Source organism: Eucyclogobius newberryi, unplaced genomic scaffold (assembly GCF_026437365.1).
Source record: "Eucyclogobius newberryi isolate DKJ021-1_F unplaced genomic scaffold, fEucNew1.0.hap1 SCAF_6, whole genome shotgun sequence".
Lineage (NCBI taxonomy): Eukaryota > Metazoa > Chordata > Actinopteri > Gobiiformes > Gobiidae > Eucyclogobius > Eucyclogobius newberryi.
In genome coordinates, this window is record NW_027316278.1 from 33,945,292 (window position 1) to 33,961,920 (window position 16,629).

Consider the following 16,629-nt stretch of genomic DNA (forward strand, 5'->3'; position numbering starts at 1 on the left):
CATTTCTGATCCACATACAGCGGTTTTAATTGCTAGACGTACGAGTCCCACAATCCTTTACAGCAGCTAGCTGGATTAAAGGCCAATTAAACTCAACTTTTTACAAGCAGGACAAGTTGCAGGTCAGATCTGTGGAGAGGCGACCCCCGCTCACAGTGAGAATGCATGTTTTTCAAGGTATTCAATTGACAATTAAACCTGAAATACACAAATACAAGAAAGTGTACGTTAAATGCTAAACGGTGGAACATCTCAGGCAAAGCTATAACATCTCCATGGAAACGGGCAGATGGCAGACCGCTAACCAGTAACATTACGTCCTCATGGTCAAAGTAATCACTGCATCTATAAAGGTAACGGCTGTTGTTTATTGCCTGGTTTGCACAATATAAAATGTCAGCCAACGCATCATTTTCTGTCAAAGTGTGAATTGAATTGAATGAGGAATCGCTCAGTTTCATCCATTTTGCTCGTGTCATTTATCGAGTTCTAAATTCATGATCACATACATTTGCAGGGAAATCTTTCGACTTTGCGTTTGTGCTTTGGGCCGACGCTTTGCATTTGTGCTGAAATGAGCAGTTTAGCAGAAATAACCGCAGTTTAATCATTTGCATAGAAATAGTGGAGGACGGGACCAGCACCAAAACAAGACGGTCACAGTTCCAGAGCCACGACAGAAACAATTCTATTTCACATTTTACAACAAGCAATTGGAGTCAAATATGTTCCTGTGCAACTATGTTTGAGTTCAAAACATGAGTGATGTAAATCCATTTCACCCTGGAGAGACGCAGAGACCTTAATTACGTGAGTTATTTGGCGCTCAGACCCCGGCGGAAGACGTTGCGATCATGGGCACTCCATGATCTATTTGTATTAGATGTCTCCCCCCGGAGCCTGGAGACTGGTGGTGGTAGATGTGAAGAGGAGGTAGAGGATGAGGGGAATGCAGAGGAGGAGCTGGGGAGGTGGTGGGTCGCAGTACGGTTTGAAGCGGTCGAGCCATCTGCCTGAGGCTTAAATGTGACCGCCTGGTGCTGATTGGGAGCGGGGAGGAGTCACTGAGAACGATGATGGGGGATGAGGAGCAGGTGCGAGGGCCATGGTACAGACGCCCCCTGACCTTTCACCCTCCTTCTGTCCTTCCACCCTCCTTCTGTCCTTCCACCCTCCTTCTATCCTTTCACCCTCCTTCTGTCCTTCCACCCTCCTTCTGTCCTTCCACCCTCCTTCTGTCCTTACACCCTCCTTCTGTCCTTTCACCCTCCTTCTGTCCTTACACCCTCCTTCTGTCCTTTCACCCTCCTTCTGTCCTTTCACCGTCCTTCTGTCCTTCCACCCTCCTTCTGTCCTTTCACCCTCCTTCTGTCCTTTCACCCTCCTTCTGTCCTTTCACCGTCCTTCTGTCCTTTCACCGTCCTTCTGTCCTTCCACCCTCCTTCTGTTCTTCCACCCTCCTTCTGTCCTTACACCCTCCTTCTGTCCTTTCACCCTCCTTCTGTCCTTTCACCCTCCTTCTGTCCTTTCACCGTCCTTCTGTCCTTTCACCGTCCTTCTGTCCTTCCACCCTCCTTCTGTCCTTCCACCCTCCTTCTGTCCTTACACCCTCCTTCTGTCCTTTCACCCTCCTTCTGTCCTTTCACCGTCCTTCTGTCCTTCCACCCTCCTTCTGTCCTTACACCCCCCTTCTGTCCTTCCACCCTCCTTCTGTCCTTTCACCCTCCTTCTGTCCTTCCACCCTCCTTCTGTCCTTCCACCCTCCTTCTGTCCTTTCACCCTCCTTCTGTCCTTTCACCCTCCATCTGTCATTCCACCCTCCTTCTGTCCTTCCACCCTCCTTCTGTCCTTCCACCCTCCTTCTGTCCTTACACCCTCCTTCTGTCCTTTCACCCTCCTTCTGTCCTTACACCCTCCTTCTGTCCTTTCACCCTCCTTCTGTCCTTTCACCCTCCTTCTGTCTTTCCACCCTCCTTCTGTCCTTCCACCCTCCTTCTGTCCTTTCACCCTCCTTCTGTCCTTACACCCTCCTTCTGTCTTTCCACCCTCCTTCTGTCCTTCCACCCTCCTTCTGTCCTTTCACCCTCCTTCTGTCCTTCCACCCCCCCTTCTGTCCTTACACCCTCCTTCTGTCCTTACACCCTCCTTCTGTCCTTCCACCCTCCTTCTGTCCTTTCACCCTCCTTCTGTCCTTACACCCTCCTTCTGTCCTTACACCCTCCTTCTGTCCTTCTACCCTCCTTCTGTCCTTCTACCCTCCTTCTGTCCTTACACCCTCCTTCTGTCCTTACACCCTCCTTCTGTCCTTTCACCCTCCTTCTGTCCTTTCACCCTCCTTCTGTCCTTTCACCCTCCTTCTGTCCTTTCACCCTCCTTCTTTGGCCAGGAAAAACTGCATAACCTCTTTGGGATAAGCGCAGAAACCTGGGAGAGTCCATGGTGAAGTGAGGGCTCTGACTCTCACAGACGGACAGGCAGGCGCCTGCTTGAGTGCGATGATGGCGCTGGGGAGAGGGGTCCTTCCATGGAGGCCTTGACGTAGATGGGTCAGAGTTGAGTTAGGTCTTCCAGGCTGAATTTACGGAGGCTTCATTTGTCCAGGAGCGGTTTATGGTAGAACATTTTTTGAAAATGTTCTTCTGGAAAAAAACATTTGTAGGAAGAATATCTGCTGCTGTTATTACCGGTATTACCCTTAGAATGCAACAAAAATGTATTCCTGCTGAAGTATTTTTACAGCATACAAAATACTATTGGATATTAGATCGTGTTGGTGACTCAGGCTCTAATTTAAGAGGGAATAAGACTTCTCCCAGTGTCCAAGTGGAAGTTACAAGTAGAGATGTCAAGTTTATTAAGTTAATCGATAATTGTGATTATTCAGGTCACAATATATTCTTAAGAACCAAAAAATAATAATCGGGACATTTTTAGAAGCAAAATTAAGTATTTTTTGTTCAATATAAAGCCCCAAAAATACTTAAATATTAAAAAATATATATTTATCTTTCTGTCACATTGAACTTTATTTTGTCTCAGTCACACGTCAGACAACGAGAAGGAAAGAAAATAACAGATTTCACTGTTTAGTCTCAATAATCGTGAATAATTGTTAAATCGTGATGTTTTTCTCACTACAATCGTAACACCAACATTTGATATTGTGACATCTCTAGTTAAAAACATTTTATAAGAAAATGTTCTTGAATGAGGGAAGTCATTTTCAATCTGAAGGTACTGTCTGGAGCTACAATTTATATGACCCAGAGGGAGATTATACCAAAGTTGGGCGCGGTTTGAGTTCATTTTTGGAGATTTCCCAATGAACTATAAAACACAATATAAACTCAATAATTGGCACCAGTGATTTATTTGTTTTTGTAGAATTTGAATCCAAATCAAATTCTACAGCCATAAAATTATTATGATTTTTATTATTATTACAACACATGAAGATTGAAGATCGTGGGTTCTAGTCTCAGGTTGAGCAACATTTTTGCAGCGTTACCTTTTCTTACAGGATTATTGTAGACAAAGATGTGATTTTTATGATTTTCTCATTTTGAATCTTTTTGTTGTGAGGATAATGTTATAATTATATCAACCAGTTTGTGAAGAAATCCTGTGGGACACTGCGCTCCTTGTCCTGCTCAGTGGCCCGTAGTCTTCCACTCGTCCTGCTCAGCGGCCTGTAGACTTATGCTCGTCCTGCTCAGCGGCCTGTAGACTTCCACTCGTCCTGCTCAGTGGCCTGTAGACTTCCGCTCGTCCTGCTCAGCGGCCTGTAGACTTCCGCTCGTCCTGCTCAGGGTCCTGTAGACTTCCACCCGTTCTGCTCAGCGGCCTGTAGACTTATGCTCGTCCTGCTCAGCGGCCTGTAGACTTCCGCTCGTCCTGCTCAGTGGCCTGTAGACTTCCGCTCGTCCTGCTCAGCGGCCTGTAGACTTCCGCTCGTCCTGCTCAGCGTCCTGTAGACTTCCACCCGTTCTGCTCAGCGGCCTGTAGACTTATGCTCGTCCTGCTCAGCGGCCTGTAGACTTCCGCTCGTCCTGCTCAGCGGCCTGTAGACTTCCGCTCGTCCTGCTCAGCGGCCTGTAGACTTCCGCTTGTCCTGCTCAGCGGCCTGTAGACTTCCGCTCGTCCTGCTCAGCGTCCTGTAGACTTATGCTCGTCCTGCTCAGTGGCCTGTAGACTTCCGCTCGTCCTGCTCAGTGGCCTGTAGACTTCCGCTCGTCCTGCTCAGTGGCCTGTAGACTTCCGCTCGTCCTGCTCAGTGGCCTGTAGACTTCCGCTCGTCCTGCTCAGCGGCCTGTAGACTTCCGCTCGTCCTGCTCAGTGGCCTGTGCACTGTCAGCTTCCATCAGCTCAGCCCCTGCACAGACTCCACAGGCTCCAGTGCCTCAGAGGGCGCTGTCTGTTTACGGACACCTCCAACAGCCACACTTCACCTCTGCTTAACACTGGGCCACTCACTTCTACGTGTAAAGGTTGGACAGCGACAATAATTATTTATTTAAGAGAATGTAAATTCTTGTATGAGTCGGGCTGTCAGGAAATCACATTTATGTGGTTTTTCATTATGTTATTGGGGGAAAAAACATCAAAATTTAACAATAATTCATGATTATTGAGTCTACACAACAGTGAAATCTTTAATTTTCTTTCATTCCCGTGATCTGACATGTTACTGTTCCTCAAGTTTGGGATCGGCTTTACCAAACTGATGAAGTTAAATGTGACAAAACAGTGAACGTTGCTTTGACTCTATTTTTTGGGGGAAAAAATAGTTAAAGGCGGTATGGACGATTTTTCGGCGATTTGAGAACGCAGGCGGAAGTGCGCATGCGCACTCCCCCGTGCGGACTGATACAACACACACATGCGTTTGTTTATTAGCGCATCGGAGTGCATCGCATCTCTCGTCTCCCGTAGATTTCTGTCCACTTCTGCGTCAGCTCGAACTGTCTTTCTCCGTCTTCATTTTGCCCCGTACACTGAGGGAACTATATTATGATAGATCCATGCGCTTAGGCACGCGGAAACGTGGGGACGAGCCTGGCGCAGCTGCAGGTGAACGATAGGTGCGTTTTATGATTGATACGTGGCAGGACTAATGATTTATCCACGCCACGAGGAAATATGATAAAAAAAATTGCTGAAAAAAATCGTCCATACCACCTTTAATTTTGCTTCTAAAATTGTCACAATGATTGTTTTTAGGTTCTTACGATTATATTGTGACCTGAATAATCACAATTATCGATAAAGCTGATCACCCTGACGTGTGACCAAAGTATATAACTAAATATAGTGACATTTTAGTTAAACGAGTTCATTTGTGTAGAACGGCCCACTTTGATCCTCCAGTGCTCTTATGTTACAGCTGCTGTTCTTACTTGCTCTAGAAACACTGCCATTCCTCATTGTAAGGAACCAGTTCTTCATTTCTGGTTCTTCTCTGGGGAATGTTTAAAGGTTTCATGGCGGGATTCTTTTGAACAGCAGATTCTTTCACATGAATCTGTACGAGCGTTCATTCAGCTAAAGATGCTTCACTTCTGCATCCAGAAACGCTGATGTTTCCAATGTTCCGTTTAGATTTAGATTTACAAACCTCTGGACTCACTTGTCCTTTGCTAGATAAGGATCCAGATGGTAGCGCAGTATTGGAGGGAGCCGAGTACTGGAGAGTTCTCTGCGTTTGGGGGGAAGTGCTTCAGATTCTGACAAAATTTAAAGTGTTGATTGTCTTCTGCGACACATACGATGAGAGCTTTGAACACAAATTATAACATCAATAAAACTGCATGGAAGGACACATGATGAAAACATTTAAATGGTTGTTGTATCTGTATAAATCCTGTTTAGTAAGTTCTCTTCCTCTGAGCCACAGAAACACTGATCCCAGTTCTGTCACGTCATAAGTAGGAGATCTTTTTTTTATTTTTGAAAGTCCATAAATAGTCTCCAGACTTAAATTCGCATGTTGCAACGCTAGGTTTGTCTGTCTCACCCCATTGAGTTATAATACAGTCCAGAGAGAAAGTCGCCATGGTAACAGTTCCTAGTGTGACGTCATACAAGGAAATTGTTTTTATTTGACAAATAAAAATATATGAGAGCGATATTATTGGGTTGAATTAATGTCAAACAAGTTGTTTCTTTGTGTACATTCTGCATAAACACTGTCTGAATGTCCCTGGTGTGATGTCACTTCCTGTCATTTTCTCCAGATTTTTCAACATTTTCTCCACAAATACCCACTTGATTGATGAAAAACTATAATTTATATGTACAACAGGTGTAAATACACCAAATAAAGTCAAAATCAATACTTTAAAGGACAGTGCATACAAATAATGTAAAATATGTGTCTTTTATATACTATATATCGGCTCCTCTCTTTTCCTTCCTTTACTTTTGTCTGTTTTGCACTAACGCTCAGAGCAAACACGCCTCCTCTAGCTCCTGTGTCTGACGGGCTATTAGCCGGCTGATCTGCAGGTCCAATTTAGAGGAAACCCATTTAGAGAAGGAGCGCTGGGATTGGTCGCGTGTCATGCGGCGGCAGACATCTCGTTACAGTCGATATATTCACTGTCGACAATTGTGGCGGGTTTGATGGACTGTCGCCGAATGCGCTCTGATGAACGCCTCATATACAGCTTTACCCGCGGATATATTGGAAGGCAGAATAAAACAAAAAAGTATCATTTGGAAGGAAAATTGTGGAGGCATTTTCTTTTTAGGTCACACAAGGCGAGTGCAATATTCTGGGGGAAACTGTATGTTTGATTACAAAAACCACAAGAAAGAAGAGTAAAGTGAGACATGCAAGTGAAGAGGACAGATAATAATACATTTGAAACTTCTGCTGCAGTTTACTTGTATAAATGTGGGAAAAAAAGTATTTGTAATGTTTTCATGTATAATTAAAGTATTATATATGTTTAAAAAAATGAATCATTAAATTAAAACGTATAATTAAAGTATTATATGTGTAAAAAATGACTTATTAAATTAAAACGTATTTGTAATGTTTTTTCACGTATAATTAAAGTATTATATGTGTTAAAAAATAAATGATCTATTAAATTAAAACGTATTTGTAATGTTTTCACGTATAATTAAAGTATTATATATGTTAAACAATTATCTATTGAATTATAAAGTATTTGTAATGTTTTCACGTATAATTAAAGTATTATATGTGTAAAAAAATGATCTATTAAATTAAAACGTATTTGTAATGTTTTCATGTATCATTAAAGTATTATATGTTTAAAAAATGACCTATTAAAATAAAAATGTATTTGTAATGTTTTCATGTATAATTACACTATTTTATGTGTAAAAATGTACCTTTTAAACTAAATTAAAAATGTAATTTGTAATGTTTTCATGAATTTTAATGTATTCAAGTACTTTATTTGTAGAAAATTGGCATATTTGCACATGGGACATTGTTAGAGCCAGGTTTAAATTATTGCTTCATTTTGTTAACCTAAAAAATCAAAAATAAAATAGATTTTGGATGATTTATTTAGTATTTGAATCAATGAGATCTTGTGCGTGAATAAATTAAACCGTCCAAACTCAAGTCCAGTACAAACAACGAGCTAATGAAGAAACTCGTTATGAATGATCCTGACAAACTGACAATAAATGAGGAGAAGATATTTTACTTTATAAGACTATGGAAATTTTTGCTTGCCACCACTTCAAATTTCAAAGTCACTTCAGTCAGTAAGCAATCACAGAGCAGTCTTGAAGGTAACTAAGATGCTAATTGCTAATCAAGATGGTGCAATCAGAATCCCACTCGCCTTTGCATAACTATCACCAGCTCAAATCATCTGTGAAGGTTGACCGGCATTAGACATTTAAATGAGCAGAATCGCAATTTTGGGGCAGGAATCGCTGTTGCAAATGATTTGACGAGATATTTCCAAGTGAAGAAATTATCCTGAAAAATGCATAATTGTTCAGTCAAATTGCTTCAGTCAGATGAATGTGTTTCACTCTGAAATGAGTTCTACACAAGATCAATCTGGAGAGGAAAAGGCGTAACATCATGACGAATATTTCAATCTGATTGGTCGAAGCGTCACAGGAACAGGAACAAGCCGAGAAATCAAATTCAAAATCAAAAAAATAAACTACAATGACATCCGCCCAAACTACAATGACATCCGCCCAAACTACAACGACATCCGCCCAAACTACAACGACATCCGCCCAAACTACAATGACATCCGCCCAAACTACAACGACATCCGCCCAAACTACAATGACATCCGCCCAAACTACAATGACATCCGCCCAAACTACAATGACATCCGCCCAAACTACAACGACATCCGCCCAAACTACGACATCCGCCCAAACTACAACGACATCCGCCCAAACTACAACGACATCCGCCCAAACTACAATGACATCTGCCCAAACTACAATGACATCTGCCCAAACTACGACATCCGCCCAAACTACAACGACATCCGCCAAAACTACAACGACATCCGCCCAAACTACAATGACATCCGCCCAAACTACAAAGACATCCGCCCAAACTACAATGACATCCGCACAAACTACAACGACATCCGCCAAAACTAAAATGACATCTGCCCAAACTACAATGACATCTGCCCAAACTACAATGACATCAGCCAAAACTACAATGACATCCGCCCAAACTACAACGACATCCGCCAAAACTACAATGACATCCACCCAAACTAAAATGACATCCGCACAAACTACAATGACATCCGCCTAAACTACAATGACATCCGCACAAACTACAATGACATCTGCCCAAACTACAATGACATCTGCCCAAACTACGACATCCGCCCAAACTACAACGACATCCGCACAAACTACAATGACATCAGCCAAAACAACAAAGACATCCGCCCAAACTACAACGACATCCGCCCAAACTACAACGACATCCGCACAAACTACAACGACATCCGCCAAAACTAAAATGACATCTGCCCAAACTACAATGACATCTGCCCAAACTACAATGACATCAGCCAAAACTACAATGACATCCGCCCAAACTACAACGACATCCGCCAAAACTACAATGACATCCACCCAAACTAAAATGACATCCGCACAAACTACAATGACATCCGCCTAAACTACAATGACATCCGCACAAACTACAATGACATCTGCCCAAACTACAATGACATCTGCCCAAACTACGACATCCGCCCAAACTACAACGACATCCGCACAAACTACAATGACATCAGCCAAAACTACAATGACATCTGCCCAAACTACAATGACATCTGCCCAAACTACAATGACATCAGCCAAAACTACAACGACATCTGCCCAAACTACAACGACATCACCCCAAACTACAAAGACATCCGCCCAAACTACAATGACATCAGCCAAAACTACAACGACATCTGCCCAAACTACAATGACATCTGCCCAAACTACAACGACATCCGCCCAAACTACAACGACATCTGCCCAAACTACAAAGACATCCGCCCAAACTAAAACGACATCCGCCCAAACTACAACGACATCCGCCCAAACTACAACGACATCCGCCCAAACTACAACAACATCTGCCCAAACTACAAAGACATCCGCCCAAACTACAATGACATCCGCCAAAACTACAAAGACATCCGCCAAAACTACAATGACATCAGCCAAAACTACAACGACATCCGCCCAAACTACAACGACATCCGCCCAAACTACAACGACATCCGCCCAAACTACAACGACATTTGCCCAAACTACAAAGACATCCGCCCAAACTACAATGACATCAGCCCAAACTACAATAACTTCTTCCGAAACTACAATGACATTCACCCAAACGACATCGGAAGGTGTTTTATTTCACAGCTCTTTTCTGCGTGTCAGGCTCTCGTGGCATTATAAACCTGGTCCTGTTCTCCGCCTGGTCCTTGTTCTCCGTCTGTTGGCAGCTTTATCATGAGCTGCACGAGCGAGATTACCACGAGCCGCTCTCTTTAACCACAGGAGAAGCCGAGACGTGCTGATGTCAACGCTTCATGGTCCCTGGCTTCATCCTGTTGGTTCAGCTTACAATGTCTCTGCCACTTTAAAGGGTTCTTTTCATTTCTCAGGACACACAGTAGATTACCAAATGTTTGCAAACTTAAAAGATTACTACTACTATTCCATTCAAACTATTTTCTATTCGGTTTTGACCAGGCACACACTATAAATCAGTTTTCCGCAGAGGAACCGTCAAGAACTTTTTTCATATTAGAGCCAATTTCATATTAGAGCCATTGTTAAATTGCATTAAATTGTATATATTGTCATTAGTAATGGAAATAATAGAATGTAATGTTCTGAGTACAGGAAACGACAGAGTCCAATCATGTTTTGTGTTATTTTGGAGGTCACATGTTCAGAACTCGCTCACTCGTCTGGCAGAAGGTATTAGCACTGACCAATCAGGTGCTCCCTTTACAGTTGATTGACAGACTAAAATCAGCTCTAGTGCAGTGACTAGTCCCGCCCACTTCACGCTGTCCTTGGTGCAATGACTGGAGGCGCCATTAGAGGGCAGTTTGTGGGTTTGGTGTTTGTTGACGTTCATGGATCTATTCAAATAAGACTTTTCACTTCTGCTAGAATTTAAGAGCAAGAAATAAAAAGAAGATGGGTTTGCGCTCATTTGGATTACTAAAGGGATTTATTTGTTTGTATTCAGTTGTCTTGCAACATGCACAAACCTAACGTTAGCACGCAACACCTAACAAATGCACATTCAACTAGCCACGTGTGTCTCTTGTGTCGGCTGCAGCGCCCCCGCAGGTAAAAGCAGGGACGGAGGGGCTCTTCAGGATCGTGTTTGGACTTTTTACTCAAGAGTTTTATTTGGAAAAACGAGTGTCTGAAGGCTGAGGTCCCGAGGCCACTCTTCACCTTCATTACGCCTACATTTGAATGTCCACCATGAGCCCGTGTTTCCAAGTAAATGCAAATAATAAACTATATTAGGAGTGGGAGGAAGAACATCTCATAAACTCACACCTCACGTACATCACTTTGCATAGTGTGGTTGCAGTGAACCTTTCATTGTTATGCACACTGGCCACACACGCACACACCTACAGACACACACACACAAACAAACACACACACACACACACACACTCACACCTATAGACACACACTCACACCTACACACACGCACACACCTACAGACACACACACACCTACAGACACACACACACCTACAGACACACACACACACACCTACAGACACACACACACACACACACCTACACACACGCACACACCTACAGACACACACACACCTACAGACACACACACACACACACCTACACACACGCACACACCTACAGACACACACACACACACACACACACACACTACACGCACACACACACACACACAAACACACACACACCTACACACACACGCACACACACACACACGCACACACACACACACACGCACGCTAGATGCACACACACACACACACACACACACATATTTACGCTACACGTACACACAAACACATACACGCACACACACACACACACACGCACGCTAGATGCACACACACACACACACACACACACATATATACGCTACACGTACACACAAACACATACACGCACACACACACACACATCCATACACCACACACACCCAAACGCTCACGCACCTACACACCACACACACCTTTGGGCTCAGATTAATGATTTTCACTTGTATAGCGGCGCTGCTAAACAATCCGAACATTTTTTTTCAGATTTGTATAGCAATTTGATAATTGCATAGCAAAACACGAAAATGTCTAACAATCAATATTTTCCATTGATATAACACGATTATTTATTTAAAAACTATTTGTAAACATTCTATTAAAAAAAAAACTCTTAACAAATTAACTTAAACACAGTGTCCTACATGTGTCATGTCGTTATTGACGATCGATTGACGAGTGATCAGTACTTTTAGGCGCTTTGGTGATACAATTGAACACACATTTTTGTATCGCAAAAGCTGCGATAAAAAAAGACTTTTTTCTGACAAATGCATCGCATTCGAGAGAAATTGCGTCGCATTTTGCGATGGGATACCGCTTATTCTGAACCCTACACCTACACACAACACACACACACACAGCAAATATATTCTTGCTCTGCTTCTCTCATAGACCCAACATAGCCAACTCCTAGTGTCTTATCTCATGACCATATAAGGAACGAACAGAGAAAGAACAGATCCACCTTTTTATGAATATTCATGTTCTTTGTCTTGTGTGTGTCAGGGAAAAACATTTTCCAAGCAGACCGTCTGGTGGAACAGCAGCTGTGGGACAGCTTGCGTTGTTTTCAGATTGTATTAGTTTTGTAATTGTTAAGGAAAGAAATTATTTTGATCCACACGACCACATCCTGTCTTGTTTTCTCCGTTATATTAGAATCCGACAGCGGCAACAGGCCAACAACACCACAACTCTCACACTTTTATCTCATTTTGCTGCCGATTTCTTTGTGCCTGTGTAGAACTTACTTTCCGTGGAGAAGATTGGAAGCTCTTTGCAAAATATACAAGCGGCAAGAGGAACACGGCGAAAACGGCCGTGACGAAATGACACGTGGCGCGTAATTGCACCCGTCAACAGCGTCGTGTCACCCCGACGTCGCCCCCGCCTGTCTCTCGGCTGAGGAGAGGTTTGGCAGAGTCGTCAGCCGTTTATCTGTCAGGGCCCCCGAGAAACGTCAGGGCTAAAAAGGTCGACTCAACTCCAAAGCGGTCCGGGACAGCGGGACGATGCGGAACGATGAAGCCTTGGTTGTGATGGATTATCTGTGTTTTAGTTGTTTATTTTGTGTTGTGTTCTAACTGGGTATCCGTGACATTTTTTTTTACAAGTTTTCCCTGTACAAATAAATAAAAAGAATGGAAATGAATGAATTAGGAAATAAATACGGTGGAGATTTCTCGTAGGGATTATGTGTATGTCATGTTGAATACCAAAGGAGGCAAACATAAGCAGGAGGAGGTAATGGAAAATGGAGAAATGATAATTATTATCAGTATAGGTTTATTCGTTCATGACAGTAACAAGGATTAAATCAGGTCCAAACCAAGACTATAACTGTATCAAGCCTAAACTAAACCAGGACTAAACCATAGGGTTGTGTTCAAAATATCGATGATTTCAATTTTTTCTTTTTTTTAAGCTTTGTAGGCTTTAAACGAGGTGGAATAGTTATTTTAATATGTTGTTTGTGCTGCGCTCCTCTCGGCCGAGGTGAGAAGGATTTAGGTTTAGGACGTGATCATTAGCTGATCTGTGCAGAAGATGCTGCTGCAGAATGTTCAGACCATGAAACATACAATACTTGACTAGAATGTGTTCCTTATATTTCTATTTGGATCAGTTGGTTGGATGTATGAAGTTATTAGAGCAGAATACAATTTACAGTACAATTCTAATAAAGTGGGAAGTCAGAAAACCAAACTGTCTTCTTCAAGCCATGTTAATATGGGAGTCTGTGGCCTCGATCGCAATGGAGCGCTTCATCTTTTCTTTGTCATGTAGAGCACAAACTTATTGGACTTAATTAGAGCAGCCTTTACTAAATCATGTTTACTGGTCCAAAAAAAAAAAGGAATCAAGGAAAGTTAGTGAGTCTGGAGCTGGAATCAAACTGGCGACAATCATGAAACAACTGTGCCTGAACCTGGACCAGACCAAAGCCCTTCAGGACCAGGACCAGGTGGGGATGAAGTGGGACCAGAGCGAGGCCCTTCAGGACCAAGACCAGGTGGGGATGAAGTGGGACCAGAGCGAGGCCCTTCAGGACCAAGACCAGGTGGGGATGAAGTGGGACCAGAGCGAGGCCCTTCAGGACCAAGACCAGGTGGAGATGAAGTGGGACCAGAGCGAGGCCCTTCAGGACCAGGACCAGGTGGAGATGAAGTGGGACCAGAGCGAGGCCATTCAGGACCAGGACCAGGTGGAGATGAAGTGGGACCAGAGCGAGGCCCTTCAGGACCAGGACCAGGTGGAGATGAAGTGGGACCAGAGCGAGGCCCTTCAGGACCAGGACCAGGTGGAGATGAAGTGGGACCAGACCAAAGCCCCTCAGGACCAGGACCAGGTGGGGATGAAGTGGGACCAGAGCGAGGCCCTTCAGGACCAAGACCAGGTGGGGATGAAGTGGGACCAGAGCGAGGCCCTTCAGGACCAAGACCAGGTGGAGATGAAGTGGGACCAGAGCGAGGCCCTTCAGGACCAGGACCAGGTGGGGATGAAGTGGGACCAGAGCGAGGCCCTTCAGGACCAAGACCAGGTGGAGATGAAGTGGGACCAGAGCGAGGCCCTTCAGGACCAGGACCAGGTGGAGATGAAGTGGGACCAGAGCGAGGCCCTTCAGGACCAGGACCAGGTGGAGATGAAGTGGGACCAGAGCGAGGCCCTTTAGGACCAGGACCAGGTGGAGATGAAGTGGGACCAGAGCGAGGCCCTTCAGGACCAGGACCAGGTGGAGATGAAGTGGGACCAGAGCGAGGCCCTTCAGGACCAAGACCAGGTGGAGATGAAGTGGGACCAGAGCGAGGCCCTTTAGGACCAGGACCAGGTGGAGATGAAGTGGGACCAGAGCGAGGCCCGTTTGAGGTACGATGGCACTTACGTTGTCCGTCCGTAGCTTCTTGGCGGGGCAGCCTCCGTCCACGGGATGGAGCATGTAATACAGCCGCACTTTGTTGGCGTGTTTCCGACTCTGGAGGGGGAAAAGAGACAAAGATTAATAAGATAAAATGTTCAACCCCCTAAATAAAGAGAACGAGAGTCAAGTCACGACGATAGTTTCCAAATACCCGACCGAACTAGATTTCAAAATAATGAAAACCTGACCTTAAACATTTTACCGCATATTTACTGGCCGTACGTTTCGAGAATGTCAAATTGTGAGAGTCAATTCAAAAGCTGCGGGAAAAAATCATCTGTGCACTTTTGATAGGTTCGGTTTACCTACGCGCGAGATGCTCTATTTGGTCTCTATTTGTCGCCGTGAGCAAACCAGCAAGGACTCTTCACAGAGCGATGTTGTGTCTGTGATAGCACGTGTGAACGTGATGATTGGAAACATTGTGGAAACTACAAAACCAAACAATCCCGTGTTCGCTCATTTTCTCATCGGAGCCACGGAGAAGCCGAAGCCCCACCTCCCGCATCCAGCGAGTGATTAATCTAAACCGGTGAGAAAAACGCAAACACACTGCAACAGAGCGGTGATTATTAGATCACTATTTTATTCCATATATACATTTAATTTAGATAGCTACTTTAATGTGAAGCGAAAAGAAAACTGTCTGCAAAACCTGTGCGTGGATTTTGAAATATAAAAAAATAATAATAATAAATATGACCTACCGACCTGGATTTTTTTTTTTTTTTTATGTTGTTTTATGTTTTGGCCTAACTCCCCACATTTTGGCTCACATTCCAAGTTGACACAGGTGCATGGCAAATAAACCTGTTTACTGTAGTAGCATTGTCAATTAAGGGTGTGCCAAAATATCGAGATATCATGATATTAAATGTGGTGATACAGTATCGATATTGTGGGTTGCTGAGTCGATATATCACCATGAGTCATTTTTGGTATAATTTCCCAAATTATTTTGTGACCGCACAACAATTTTGTTGCTTGTTTAAAGAATTTTGAGTTTGTGCCGGTCAAGGTTTGACAAAGAAAAATGTTGTTAAAATCTGTTGGGTTCTTTAAAAAAAAAAAAAAAAAAGTGATGAGGCTGAGCAAAATAATATGTCTGTTTGCCGTAACCCGACCGACCCGCTATGAAACTAGCCGACTGAAAAAAAAATATCAGCATTTTGTTGAAATAACGTCAAAATCTTTTATTTTTCAATTATTTCGCCGACTCACCAACCGGACTTTCCTGAACCACCATGTCAAATATTATCATCACGCTGGTTAAACTATCTGTCATCCCAAAGGACTGATGACACACTGCGCAACACATGTGCGTCTTCATATTCAGTCCTCCACTTGCGTCTATAATTACACAGAATGAGCGTAGGAATTGTCATGTTGCCTTTTACAAGTTGGTTTGCCCTTGTCGGCGCCACTGACATGTCCATAGTAATGTCACCCTCTGTCAGGGTGTGAAATTTGACTTACGCAAATGCATTCTGGGATTGAAACACGCCCAGCAGCGTCATCACAACAAACATGGCGGCGCCCGTGTCCCCCGCATGTTCCCCCTGCTCGCCTTAGCTACCAAAATAAAGGATAGCGGCGTACAAAAGGTCGATTGAAATATCTTAAAATTGTGAGATTTAGTCTCCCGATCGGGTTGATAGAGACGTTTTCCGTCATTGACTGTTGAAGCCTGACCCCTGGTGGTCACTCCGAGTCAAAAAATGACAAAATTTGGATCTTTTTTTTTGCCTTCAAAGTAAAAAAAAATAAGAATTTGCCTACCGACCGACCCACTTGAAAAATGTTGACTTGGGTTACAGCAAACAGACAATTTATTTGTCTGTTTGCTGACTCATGATAAAATAAATAAAATAAATAAAATAAATAA

General features: G+C 43.5%; 1 protein-coding gene across 1 annotated transcript in view; it reads right to left on the minus strand.

Moving 5' to 3' along the window:
* LOC140347592 (zinc finger matrin-type protein 4-like) overlaps window positions 1-16,629 on the minus strand; it is a 202,434-nt gene that overhangs the window by 106,236 nt on the left and 79,569 nt on the right. Inside the window, exon 3 of the mRNA XM_072434109.1 lies at window positions 14,709-14,798. Within this exon, the coding sequence (XP_072290210.1) occupies window positions 14,709-14,798 (90 nt within the window). The remainder of the gene's footprint in view (window positions 1-14,708; window positions 14,799-16,629) is intronic.